The sequence below is a fragment of the Sminthopsis crassicaudata genome, chromosome 3, assembly GCF_048593235.1.
Source record: "Sminthopsis crassicaudata isolate SCR6 chromosome 3, ASM4859323v1, whole genome shotgun sequence".
NCBI classification, from domain to species: domain Eukaryota; kingdom Metazoa; phylum Chordata; class Mammalia; order Dasyuromorphia; family Dasyuridae; genus Sminthopsis; species Sminthopsis crassicaudata.
In genome coordinates, this window is record NC_133619.1 from 9131057 (window position 1) to 9144862 (window position 13806).

The window sequence follows — 13806 nt, forward strand, 5'->3', positions numbered from 1 at the left end:
TCCTAGGTTATCATCAATTTTCCAGACCCAGCCCAAAAAAGTGATATTGTACAACTCAGAGGCCCCAAGAATGAGGTGGAAAAATGTACAAAATACATGCAGAAGATGGTGGCAGATCTGGTATGGTTGATTTCTGTCTTTTCTCCCCAGGGAATGATATCGGGGCGTGGGGTAGGAGGTGGAGTGTCTGAGACTAGCAAAGTATCGTGTGCTATTCGGAGATGAGGATGTTTGCACTTCTCCACTTGGCTCAGTTAGGAAGTCAGGAATGTTCATTGTTGCCACTTGGCTCCCATGGGAATGATGTGATAATGACTTCTTGTTGCTGAGGGGGAGGGGTGGTTGTCAGTCACTGGTGTTGATGATGTGGAAGGCATTTGAGGGTTTGAGATTGTGGTTTTTTCTCACTTTCCTGCCAAGGGACTGACCTTGTGTACCTGTTTTCTGGACTCTGTCTTTCTTTGATCTTGATTCCCTACCTAAGGATAGATCCCTGTTTACTTCCACACCTATTTACTTTTATTTTGTCTAGCTGACAAAGTTTCTTTTGTTCGTTCCGTGAAAAACTGATCGTTTTAAGTAGAGTTACGAGGCTTTCTTGACTAGGGGACCGATCTGGTTGTGCTTACTTACAGGTTTGCTGCCCAGAGTTCTCTTGGGAGTTGGGAGTGAAGGAGCCCATATTTCTAGCAGAGCTGATGAGCCCAAGAAAGAGGATAGCCAGCCACTATTAACATGTGGCTCTCAGGCCAGAACAGCTTCTGATCCTCCTGTGTCACTGGGAAAGGACTGGATTCTCAGGGGCCATCTTGGGGCTTACGCCTAAGAGCACTGCCTAATTTTGAGGGGCCGAGCTTCTGGGACATAGTCAGTTCTGACTGTAGGTCATCAGTGATGGCCAGCTCTTCCCCAGTCTTCTCCACTCTGGAACATAGAGTCTGAAAAGCAGAAATTATTTATACATTTTTAGGGAGACACAAGTATCTTCACGCTTGTGGTAACTAACAGTTTTGCCTTTTTTCTTAATTTTTTAGGTTGAAAATAGCTATTCCATTTCTGTTCCAATCTTCAAACAATTCCACAAGAACATCATTGGGAAAGGAGGTGCAAACATCAAAAAGGTGATGAGAAGTCCTTGTCCTTTCTCTGCTTGGGCCAGGCCATTAGAGGGGAGTGGGAGCTGAGTAAAAATACCCCCCACCCCCAACAGCCTTTCACGCAGCTCTCTTCCTTTGTAGATCCGTGAAGAAAGCAATACCAAGATTGATCTGCCAGCAGAAAACAGTAACTCGGAGACCATCATCATCACAGGCAAGCGAGCCAATTGTGAAGTGGCTCGAAGCCGGATCCTTTCCATTCAGAAAGACCTGGTAAGAGGGGAAACACAGTGGGAGAGAAGCTTCCACTTCTGTAAAAATGAAAGGCCGTGGGTGTGGTTTGGGATGTTTATAGGTCACATAAGTTTTATAAACAGTATTTAATTGGCTTAATATTCAGCCTGATTTTAACTGAGAATATTTTTCTTGCCAGTAAGTATTCATTGGAATTTTAAAACCAAGATGCTACAAAGATATGTCATCTGAGTAGAATTGACCTGGGTCCAGCCTACCCCTCTCTGGATGGGCACTCAGTTCCCTAGCATGGCTCCACACTGACCCGAACATGAGTGAAATGAGGGTCTCCTGTAATGTGTGTAGATACATCCCTGCCACCACTTCTGAGGCTTCCTCTCCTGTTGAAGGAAGTAGCCATTTATTCCTCTCTTAAGAATGGTAATGAGCTCATCTCCCTTGGCATTTTCTGTAGGCAATAAAACGGACTTGAAGGTTCTGGACCTCAAACCCTCTGCCATGCTGAGCACTCAGTCTGTTGGGCATAGTTAGTAGCATGTTCAGGGGAACTAGACTGATTCCCTTCTCCCCGCTCCTGTACGTTCTTGTCTCAAGATAACTATTTTCCTGCTTTGTTTTGGATTTAGGCTAACATTTCCGAAGTGGAAGTGTCCATTCCATCCAAGCTTCACAATTCCCTCATCGGCACCAAGGGCCGCTTAATCCGCTCCATCATGGAAGAGTGTGGGGGAGTGCACATCCACTTTCCCACTGAAGGCTCTGGCATCGACACCGTGGTTATCAGGGGCCCTGCCCCCGATGTGGAGAAAGCGAAAAGGCAGCTATTACACCTGGCAGAAGAGAAGGTGAGTGGGAAGTGAGGCTTGGGGGGCTTTCTGCAGGAGGCCGCCCCCCTGCACGCTTGCCTCTTTCTTTTGGCTTAAACGGCAGGTTAAGGTAATGAATGCTTTAGTAATGATCAGAGATTGGGGGGGGGACGACAGCACATCTCCTGTATGGGGAGCTTGTGGGAGCATTTTGAGTTACATCTTTGTAAGTCAGGCTTTTACAAAATACTTTCCCAGGATGCACTTAGGTTCTCCCCTCAAAGCGCCACATCTTGTTGGTTGGACCTTAGGTGGATTGTCTCACTTCTTTTAGGCTCCTAGGGTCCTGCATAAAGTTCGTATAGAATTGATCTGGCTGCTTCCCCCAGAGCTCCATGCTGCCCTCCTTGGTGTTGAAGTTCAGGGTTGCAAAGCAGCGCCTGGGGCCAGGAGTGGGGGCTGGTGTGACTCTGAGGGGATTGTACCAACGGCTGGTTCATTGTCTCTTGAAACCTCCTAAATCAATCGCTTGTCTCTGAGGACTCGTTCTTGTGCTACCTTTAGACACTTCTCTGCCTGAAGCCAGGACCTGAGCCTGACAGTCAGTGCAGGATGTGGGAGAGAAGGGGAGTGGACAGAGAGAAAGTCCAAGGGGGAAAGATAGCAGGACCAGTGCTGGCCCAGCTTCAGCAGTGCCCACCTGTCTGTGCTCCGGCTCTGCCTCCCCCTTAGAATGGGCCAGCCTTGGGGCTTTTTCGTTAGGAATTACCAGGACAGGTGAAAGTGTTACTCCTCCAGATGGTTAGACCAGTGGTCCAGGTGGAGGCTGAAGTTCTCAGGCCCAATTGCCCCTAGTCAGGTTGGAGGGGACCATAGTCCTCTGGGTGTCTTGTCTGTGGCTTAACCAGGGGCCATGGGAATTGTATTTGGCAGCAAACCAAGAGTTACACCGTGGATCTGCGTGCCAAACCTGAGTATCACAAGTTCCTGATTGGCAAAGGGGGTGGCAATATTCGGAAGGTGCGGGACAACACTGGAGCCCGGATCATTTTCCCCACATCTGAAGACAAAGACCAGGAGCTGATCACGATCATTGGGACGGAGGAGGCTGTCAGAGAGGCCCAGAAGGAGCTGGAGAGTCTCATTAAAAACCTGGTAAGCCTGGCCTCTCTTGGGATCCTTTTGTCTGCACTCTGGAGTGACCATACCACAAGTGTCTGAAACATGGGTCACCCCGTAAGGCTTTCACCATTCTGGCTCACACATGATGTTGCCTGCCATTGGTGGGCCTTTAGGAAGGCACAGCCCCCTCATACAATTCTTTTTAGTTTTTCTTCTTGTGAGTTGTCATGACTTTTTAGCTTTAATTCTAACACATAGTCTTTGGTTTCCTCTTTAGCCACATGTAACAGTAATGAGTGGGTGCTTACAAATCGTCTTATATGTGCTCCTTTTGAGATGGCCTCATTTTAACTTGTTTGATGTGAACTCGGGAGGAAAGGAAAATCCCTGAGAGTTTCTGAATTGGGATTTTCACGGACTTCCAGCACAAGAGTTTGTTATCCAGCCTTACTTTTTCCACTTCTGTTTTTTGTAGGATAACGTGGTAGAAGACTGTATGCTGGTCGACCCTCGGCATCACCGCCACTTTGTCATCCGAAGAGGCCAGGTCTTACGGGAGATTGCCGAGGAGTACGGTGGCGTGATGGTTAGCTTCCCCCGTTCTGGCACTCAGAGTGACAAAGTTACACTCAAAGGAGCCAAAGATTGTGTGGAGGCAGCCAAGAAACGCATCCAGGAGATCATCGAGGACTTGGTGTGTGCTCTTTGCAAGGAGGGCAGGGGACGCTATAACTTATTGGGGTCGTGGTTCTTGGTAAAGTTTTAGTCGGACATTGTTGGGAACTCCCCGTGCCATGTCAACGTGGGCAATGTTTCTGTTGGATCATGTGGAAAGGCACCTTTAGGTTTCTGGTCCTTCATTCCTGTGGAGGTCTGGCTCTGATCTTCATGGTACTCGGGTCGACTGAAGGCAGCATTTCCTGTCTACTGCTTTTGTGTCTGCTTGGGGGAAAAAAATTTGGCCTTCAGGGCCTGGTGTATTGATAGGTTGGAAACGCCCTGGTGGGTTACAAAAATCTGTGTGGTTGATGTCTATGAGAAGTGGGAGGAAAGTGTTAGGCTTTCTTTAGATTGAGCCTTAGATACTCCCTAGAAGGCAGAAATAAGGAGGGAAGAGTACTCTGGAGATGTGAGGCTGGAGGTAGGACTAGGAACAGAAATTAGACTGCTGTGGCACATGAGCATGCACGGGGAAGTGGAAGTGGACTCTAGAGCACTGTGGGTACCAGTCCAAGGCATCGGCTGATGGCCTGTCCTGCGCTTTGGGAGGCCCATCTAACACCCATAGGCAGACGAGGTGGCAAAGAAGGAAAGGACCATCAGGAAGCTCTTGTGGACCAAAGAGACCAGGGTGACCACAGTGCAAGTAAGGGGAAAATGTTGAAAAACTGGAAGCAACAAGACGTAGCAACGGGTTCACTTTGATGGATCACAGAGAGAGAAGAGTTGAGGATGAAGAGATTAAGAGCCTGTGAGATGGAAAGAATGATGGAGATTTTCTGAGAAGAGAAAGGGTGGGGATGGGGAAGATAAAGATGAGCTGAGTTGGGGATAGTAAGAGTACAGCAGGGGGCTGCTAGGTGGCGCAGTGGATAGAGCACCAGCCTTGAATTCAGGAAGACCCGAGTTCAAATCTGGTCTCAGACACTTAACATTTCCTAGCTGTGTGACCCTGGGCAAGTCACTTAACCCCAGCCTCAGGAAAAAAACAAAAAGAGTACAGCAAAGTTAGTGGTATAGACCTTGATAAGCACCTGATAGAGAGATTGGGGGCCTTGTGGGAACTGATGGTCTCTTAGAGAGTGTGTAAAAAGAGGGACAGTGAGGACAGACGTGAGTGGACACACCCTCTCCACAGTGCTGCATCATGAAAACCAGCAAGGAGAGTGTCCGGAAGAGCAGAGCACCTGACGGTGTCCGGGGATCTGGGCATGTTGCAGAGCAGCAGTGAAGTGGACAGAAGATGGAGAGGTCATTCTGGGGGACAAGTTGCTAGGGGTTGGAAGCCAGATAGGGTCCGTTGCAGCAATGGAGAATTTGCAAGGATGTGTCCTTGGGATCTGGGGCCAGGGAACAGAATAAAGAGCTTGGACTTGGGAAGGAAAGATTGGCAGATAATCTCCATTTCTCCACTGAAGGATAAAACAGTCCAGAGAGAAAGGAAAGGGGTTGTGTCCTCAGAAAGAAAGCTTTGGAACATTTTTGTGGCCAGATTTTTTTGGGGAAAAAGGTGTCATTTCTAAGCTCCGGAAGAACTAAATTTCAGTTTATAATTGTCATTCCCCTTGGTCAAGGATTAGCTTTCAGAGGAAGCAATTCATGTCATGTTGTACCATATAAAGATATTCTAAATCACTACTAAGTCAGTTAAATTCGCGTAGCTCTGAGGTTCTCGCTGACACTCATCGGATTGGTGCATTAATGCCTGCTTGTGGCAGCTGTGATTTGGTCCAGTCATTCCAAAAGTTGTTTGGAGCTATACCCCAGTTACTTAATGGCGTGTACCTCCCCACTGATGGCTCTGCTAGCTTTGTATACACCACAAAGAGAGGCGAAGGACTGGAAGCTGAGGGGGTGCCCATCAACTGGGAATGGCCAAACCAGTGATAGAATAGGAATGGAGCAGAGCTCTGTTGTGTTGTAAGAAATGATGAAGGGGGTAATTTGAGAGAATGCTGGGAAATTTTAATGATAGCCAACATTTATAGAGTATGTTAAGAGCTTATTTTTTGATTGGTTTGTTTTTCAATTAGGGGTGGGTGGGAGAGAAAAGTAAATGCTTATTAATTGAAAAAAACAATTAAACACAGTGTATAAAAGAGCTGATAGTGGGAGAATGTGTCACAGAAAGGGTACAGTTGAGATTGGGTCACCCCACTTTGTAGTCTATCCATTTGACTTGGTGTCTGTCTTCCTTCAGGGCTTTTAATGGTGCAGAAGGCCAATGGTAGGAGTCATCCAGGCTTGGGATTGGAAAGGGATGAGCAATAATAGGACAGGGTATCAAGGACTGAGGACGTTAACCTGGTGAGCTCAAGGGCCCAGATTTTGAGGGGAGGGAGGGAAGCCAGAGCAAGGACAGTGGTCCGAGAAGGCCAGAGAGGTGACAGGGCTTAGTGAGGGCAGCTGATTGTAACTGGCAGAGTTTGAGTTGGGGGTTTTGGAGGTAGGATCCAGGGGTGGTGGATGGGTAGGGTCTGACCTGTCTCCATGTTTATGCTGGAGCAGAAGTCACACACAGGCAATGAGGAGCAAGTTGAAGACATGAGAAATGAGAGTTTGAAGACATTAAAGGTCCTCCAGGTTGACACTCTGGAGTTTGAGATGAGAACAAAGACTGATCACTGAATTTTATGAGGAAGGAAGATCATCCTGGGATCCTTGAAATTTGGCACCAAGAGTGATCTGCATGAAAGGAAAAGCTGCTGGGTGCAAGGGAGAGCCTGAGGACAAGAAACTGATCTGCTGTCACTCCTGGGACGAGACCAAGCACAGACGGGGTCTGCAAAGGGAAGCGGCTGAAGATACAACATGGTCTTGGGACAACCAGCCTCCTGTGTTGGACAGCATGGGAGAGAAAGAGGCCTGATGGAAAGAGAAGTTAGTTAAAACGGACAGAGGCTCTGCAGGGCCAGAGAGGAAGAGATGTCAATTGGAGGCTAGGCCCAAGAGTGGGTGGGTGTGAGAGAGACTTGAGAACTAGGCAGCCCAAGATGCACTGGGCCTATGGGAGGAGACCCTCACCCTCTTTCTGGAGGCACAAGAGTATTGGATTATCATTTCTTGAGCAGGGACCTGGCCTGTGCTACCGCAAATGATTATGCCCTGGTGGTATGGCAGGGGCTGGTGCAGTTTATAGTCAGCCAACTGCTGGCAGCAAGGGATTGGGGTGTCTGATCTTTTCACATTGAGCCTCTCTATGATCAATGTTTGGAACTTGACAGGCAGGACAGGGCCCCGAGATTCCCGGCAGTGAGGGAAGGCGGGGCTTAGGCTCATCATTTGGGGGATCCTTCCTGGGGTCGCAGATGGCAGCTACCGTGCCTCGCTTATTGACTTGAAGGAACGTGTCATGGCAAATGGGGTCCCCTCCAAACATTTCTCTTTTTTGGCTAATGTGAAGCAGGACCTTCCCCTACGGCATTTAACCACTTGTTCTTGATGTTTTCTGTCTCCCCCCACCCCCATGGCCGTGAAGGAGGCCCAAGTGACAATGGAGTGCGCCATCCCTCAGAAGTACCATCGCTCCATCATGGGCCCCAAAGGTTCCCGCATCCAGCAGATCACACGGGACTACGGTGTCCAGATTAAGTTTCCTGACAGGGAGGAGAACCCAGGTTTGTGGGGGCCCACTGTGTGTAAGCCAGCCCGAGGGGGAGCACATTTTCATTTTCATGATGCTTCTGCTTATGATATTGTTGTAAATATACATGGGGCCCCTGGTGGTCCTGGCATGTTCTATGCACATGGGTCCATTTGTCAGGAAGGTGCAGGGCCCCTTGCTGCAGTGGGGATGGGGAAAGGGGTGTGGGTGTATCTGTGACTAGGCCTTGTGGTCATTGGTCACGTTTCACTAGCCTTTTACAGTGTACAAAGCCTCTTTGGCACGACCAAATTGAGACACCTACAGGCCCCAGCAGGCAGCCTTTTCAGGGCCACACAACAAAGACACCATGTCTGAGCTTGGGGTGTCTCCTCTTCCAAAGTGGGGGTAGTGGTGGGCTTGACCTGCAGCCATGCTGCTGTCTATACTCCATGGGCCTCCAGCTTCTTGTGAAATCTTGGATGGTCTGTCCAGCGGACAGTTCTCCTGGGAAAGGTGCTCTCAGGGCCGGTGGTGTGAAAGGGAGGAGATGTGACACCAATCTGGAGGAGCAGTGCTGCCCAGCTCTGGGTGCCAGTGGAGCTCATTGACCATCCCCTGAGCTGTGGGCACAGGTTCTGATGTAAGCATGAGGCCCACTGGGCTGCGTGATCCTTACCTTTGGTCCCATTTGGGCTCATTTGCCCTCCAGAATCCTTCCCTCTTGTGACTGTTTCTAGGGGACTTGAGTACACCGACCCCATGTTTTAGTATGTACAGTTCTACAAGTGTGCATTCTTGGTGAATATTCCTGATGAGGTGTTCCATGGAGGATCACCCCCAGAACTAGGCTGAGTGCTGAGGGGTATTAGGGTAACAGGACTTTGCAGGTATTTTGAAAGGGACTCAACTGAGTGCCCTCTTCCCTTGGGATGGTCCTGGGACATGGGGGGGTCAGTCCTGAGGTCAAAGTTGCAACCTCAGGGGCCCCTTTACTCCTCACTCTCTCCTCTCTCTGTGGGAAGATGCTTTGAGCAGTGAACGAGTGTTGTTGTCAAATATTAAGGGGAAGACCTGGAGGGCAGATCTTCTCATATTCTATTGCTTCAGATACCAAATGATCTGCAGGTAATAGGGACCTGAACAAACTTTAGAGAGTTTGCTAAGGGAGCCAGCCAGTCAGTGCACCTTTGAGCATCCCCCCCTCCCAACACACACACACTATGGGCCTGGCTCCTGTGCTGCCCCCCGGCCTCAAAGTCTGTTCTATGTTAGGAAAACTTGAAATGTAATCAACTATAGTTATAGCAAAACCAGCAGATATGATTATTCAATAGATGCAGGGAAAGTATTTGATAAAACAGCACCTATTCCTGCTGAAAACACAAGAAAGCATAAAGCCAGGTGCAGTTGAAACAGGAAATGAGGGCCAAGGCTGGCATCTCGCAGTCAGATTGTACGAGCATGAGGATAGGGAAAAGCCGGTTTTTGGCAAGAAGCAATGGAAAGAGAAATCCCCTTTAAAATAACCACAGGCAGTGTAAAACATTTGAGTCTTCTTGCCGAGATAAACGGATCTGTGTGGACACCATTTTGAATCTTCTCTGTTTCCTGCTTCCCAGGGTGGTGGTGAGAGGATCAACTGAGATGAGACCTGTTAAGTGCTTTGTAAACCTTAAGGGGCTATAGAAATGCATGTTTTTGTTGTTTATTCCAGTACTAGTACTTGATAAGTCTTTGTTGACTGGCCAGTAGAGAGGGACACGCAGGCCTGACCCTCAGCCTTAAAGTTGCTAGGATGAGAACCTGCGAAACATCGAGATGACTTGCCGTTAATGATGCTGACTTGTCTATTTCTGTCTTAGCTCCCATCATCGAGCCAGCCGTTCAAGAAAATGGAGAAGAAATGGGGGAGGGGAAGTATCTCAAAGATGGAGACCCCAGCTCTCCAAGGAAATGTGACATCATCATCATTTCGGGTCGAAAAGAAAAGTGCGAGGCCGCCAAGGAAGCTCTTGAGGTGAGTTGATTTCTTTTTTTTGAGGGGGGAGGGTTGGGGTCCAGTGCGTGTTTGTTTAAAAGTGAGACAGATCTCTTCTCCCCAAAGCTCTGGTATACAGGAGACACTTGCCCAAGCTGTCCGTTCCTCTTCCAGGTGGCTTGGTAATCAGTGTGGATAGTTTTCCAATTCAAGCAAATTAAGATTAATCTTCACTGGAAGTTCCTTCTTCCTTCCTTACGAGAAGATTGGCAGGGAGCAGGCAGCTTATTTCCAACAAAGTGATAGCTGCCCTTTCATGGCACTCGACTCCTTCTGTTTTGCCTGATGAGCTAAGCAATGGGAGAGTTTTAGGAGGTTCTGGGAAGCTTGCTGCCCTTGTGGGAATCATCCCTGTCGTTGGCAGGCATGGAGGGCTTCCCTCTGGAGGTCCAAGGGGAGGCTGGGCTTGGCCTGTGCTCTGCAGGCTCCCGGTTTCTAACATTTCTCTGCCTTGTTCTTTTAGGCGCTGGTTCCTGTCACCATTGAGGTAGAGGTGCCCTTTGATCTCCATCGCTACATAATTGGGCAGAAAGGAAGTGGAATCCGCAAAATGATGGATGAGTTTGAGGTTAGGGATGTTTTTGGCTGCTGCCCCAGTTCAGTTCCTTCCCTGCTTCTTGGAAGCTCCCCTTCTGATACTCTGCTGAAGGGCAGTTACCCCTTAACATAAGACCCCTTTCCAGCAATCTGTGACAAGCTGACCACATGCACTGGTAGTCTGTTGCTGCTGTTGGGAGCCTCAAGCAGAGCCAAGAATCTGTGGGTCTCCCAAACATGTAGCAGGCTGTCTGCACACAGCCCCTGGGGTCACCATCAGGACCCCTATGCTTGTACACCTGGGATAATATCCAGTAATTTCATGCCGTCTGCCTTGGGTGGCCTCCTGTGTTCACCCACTTTGGGTGAGCCCAGTGCCACACTATCTTTGGGGGCTGTGACATGGCAGGCCTCTAGAGGCCACAGAATAGTTCCCAGCTTTCTTCACTTTCAGCCTGGTGGGATTTCAAGGGAAAGGGTCCTTCCTTCTTCTTTTTGGGACTGAATCCCATTTGACAGCTTGGTTAGCTCAGGGAAGATAAGTTGACACAGTTCGTCTTGTCATTTAGGTGAATATCCAAGTCCCAGCACCTGAGTTGCAGTCGGACATCATTGCCATCACTGGCCTTGTTGCCAACCTAGACCGGGCGAAGGCCGGCCTCCTGGAACGAGTGAGGGAGCTGCAGGCTGAGCAGGAAGATCGGGTAAGAACCTGCATTCGTCCTCTTTGGGGGGCCAGTCCGGGATGCTTGTTCCACGGTCGTATCTTACTTGTTAGTCTGCATCTCTTATAGTCGGTTGCTTCTGGAGGCAGCTGTGTACATTTTAATGGTGACTGTTTGGGAAGGCATCCTTTATATTCTTGGAACCTAGAGAAATTACTTGTAATTGTTGCTTCCAGTTGGTCCTGACGGGACCAGAAAGAGGGATTCTTAAACATGTGTTTCTTCACAGATGGAAATTCGATTTACATTCTTTTTTTTTATTATTTCATATCTTAATTGGGAAGCTAATATTGGCTGAATTGAGTCTGGGAGCTGGCAGGTGGGTTCAGAGTGTGGCCAATTGAGGTAAAACCCCGAGTTTGACTTTGAGGCAGGGAAGGGTTAGGGCACTGGGTGAGAGTGGATGTGGGCTGCTGCTTCGGCGTAGCTCTTAGCTGACAGGCTAATTCTCATCCAAGTACCCCGATGTGTGTGTGAGACAGAGACAGGTATTCATGTTAGCAGGTTTGGCTGATGGGCTGCTCTCCCATCCTGCATATAGCTGCACTGTAATAGTTGCAGCCTTTCTTCAGATGTGACCTTAATTAAAAAGCACCTGAGGCTCACCACACAGGACACGGTTATGGGTTGCTATGGAACATGTATTGGCCATCTGAGGGCTCTTCTCCCTAGACACTCTGCCTCCCAAGCCCCTTAGAACCTGTGAAATGTTCCAGATCACACATCCATCAGGTGGCGTGAAATCCCTCATTAGGGTTGTGCGACCCTCACTCACCAGCATCCTGCATTGTCCACATTCCAGTAGGTGATGAAAAGACAGAGAGAAACAAAGGCATCTTCCAGGTCGGGGCCAGGACACAATACAGTCAGGGTTAAGTGACTTGTTCAGGGTCACACAGTAAGTCTCACATGTCTGAGGTCACATTTGAACTCGGATCTTCCTGACTCCACTTGAGCCCCTTCGCTGCCTCCCAAAGGCATCTTCCTTATAGAGTTCTACTTGGGTCTCCATTTTCTACTCCTCACACTTTGTTGTCTCCCTTGTAGGCTTTGAGAAGCTTTAAGCTGAATGTCACCGTAGACCCCAAATATCACCCTAAAATTATTGGGAGGAAGGGGGCAGTGATCACCCAGATCCGTATGGAGCATGAAGTGAACATCCAATTTCCTGACAAGGATGATGAAAACCAGGTGAGAAGCAGCAGCAGAGGGGAGAGCTCGCCTGCGTCCTGGGGGGGCTGGGCAGGGCCATTGAGTTGTGTAGTCTTGGATGGGCACCACTATGCAGTTGGCCTCCTGGTCATTTTCCCTGGGGCATCAGGTGGAGCTTCCTAAAGAAAGCTCCGCTGGCCCCTCTCTGTCTTTGTCTCTTGCTGTCCCCCTCCCCTCATACAGATTCCATATGCCTCGGTGGCAGCAACACCCTCCCTTCTGTGTATTTTCTCTGGCCGTCCCTTGTCCTGAAATTCTCCCTCCTCATCTGTCTCCTGCCTTCCTTCCTGACTCATTACTATCCCACCTTGTCCAGGAAGCTTTGCCTCATCCTCCTTAATGCTGGATCCTTACCTTCCACAGTTTGCATCCTATTCCCCCCAACTTAGATTGATTTTCCTCTAGCTCCTAGCATAGGCCTGGCACACAATATGTGTTTAATCAGTGCTTATTGCCTTGTTCTCTTCACTCGTGGAGAGCTGCTGAGTTGCCTCTCTGCGGTTACCTTTTTGGGATGCTATCAAGGGGGTGGCCGCTGCTGTGGCTGCTTGATATGGTGTAGGAGGAGGAGAACTTCTACAGAGCTCTGGCTTCCAATGAGTCAGCCGGGGAGCTGCTCCCCTGACTCGGCAGCCGTATTCCTTGTCACACTGAAGGGTCGGGAGTTACCTGCCTGTGTCTTGTCCCTGTTCCTTTCCAATGACCTGAGTCTGGGGTCTCGTTCTCTCTCTCTGACTGCTTGCTTGCTCTTTGCTCAAGGTTTCCTTTGATTTCCTAATTGGGATTGGGCTTTGTCCAGACTGGGCTTCCAGGCTCTCCTGGGGCTCCAGCTTGTGGACAAGCACTTTCCCCGATTGCCCCGGAGCCAGGCTGCCCCTTGCTGGTCCTTCTGTTTGTTTTTCCTGCCGAAGGCTTGAAACAATCTGCGTCCGTCTGTGTCTGAGTCTCCCTGGAGCCACGTTCCCTTGTCACTTTCATGCTCCAGGACTTGGGGGCTGCCTCCCTGTTGCCTCTTTCTTGGAAGTCTGAGCTCCTCGGTTGTGTTTTTATGGCCTTTGAGGATTCCTGGATGGACCTTGTCTGCCCCCGGCACACTGGTGCTCCTGCTGCCCGTGTCTCTGACTTCTCCCTGTTGTAAAGGGACCTTTCCCTCTACCCCAGGCTACTTGGCCTGTGGTGACCCCCCACACACACACCCCGGCCCACGCTGGGGGCTCCTTTCTCAGAACACCCCTTCTTTCCCCCATTAAGCGTAATCAGTTGGGATGCCGGCTTCTTTTATTAAGCTGACTTGGCTTTGCATCTTGTGTGGAAGCTCCTATAATACGCATCAGTTTACTTGAAATGGAAGTTCCCCTCTGTAGGGACTCCTCGGCCTGCCCTTCTCATCGTGCTGATTCTGTTCTCCTTCAAGGCACAGGACCAAATTACCATCACAGGCTACGAAAAGAACACGGAAGCCGCTCGTGATGCCATCATGAAAATTGTCGGTGAGCTGGAGCAGATGGTCTCGGAGGACGTCTCTCTGGACCACCGTGTTCATGCCCGCATCATCGGAGCCCGAGGCAAGGCCATCCGCAAAATCATGGATGAATTCAAGGTGAGTGGGGTCTGGACATGGGGTGGACTGGGAGGCGACAGCCCGTGCACCCAGCCCTGAGGGGGCAGTGACCCCACGTGTGAGCCACATCTTGGGGGGCAAAGGAGC

At 49.5% G+C, this 13806-nt stretch overlaps 1 protein-coding gene across 4 annotated transcripts in view; it reads left to right on the plus strand.

Moving 5' to 3' along the window:
- HDLBP (high density lipoprotein binding protein) overlaps positions 1-13806 on the plus strand; it is a 77466-nt gene that overhangs the window by 59889 nt on the left and 3771 nt on the right. For all 4 annotated transcript variants that reach the window (XM_074297961.1, XM_074297962.1, XM_074297959.1 and 1 more), the window contains 12 exons: positions 7-120; positions 1035-1121; positions 1239-1370; positions 1979-2197; positions 3092-3313; positions 3756-3974; positions 7479-7617; positions 9449-9603; positions 10088-10192; positions 10731-10865; positions 11934-12077; positions 13513-13698. In XM_074297961.1, coding sequence (XP_074154062.1) covers positions 7-120; positions 1035-1121; positions 1239-1370; positions 1979-2197; positions 3092-3313; positions 3756-3974; positions 7479-7617; positions 9449-9603; positions 10088-10192; positions 10731-10865; positions 11934-12077; positions 13513-13698 — 1857 coding nt within the window. The remainder of the gene's footprint in view (positions 1-6; positions 121-1034; positions 1122-1238; positions 1371-1978; positions 2198-3091; positions 3314-3755; positions 3975-7478; positions 7618-9448; positions 9604-10087; positions 10193-10730; positions 10866-11933; positions 12078-13512; positions 13699-13806) is intronic.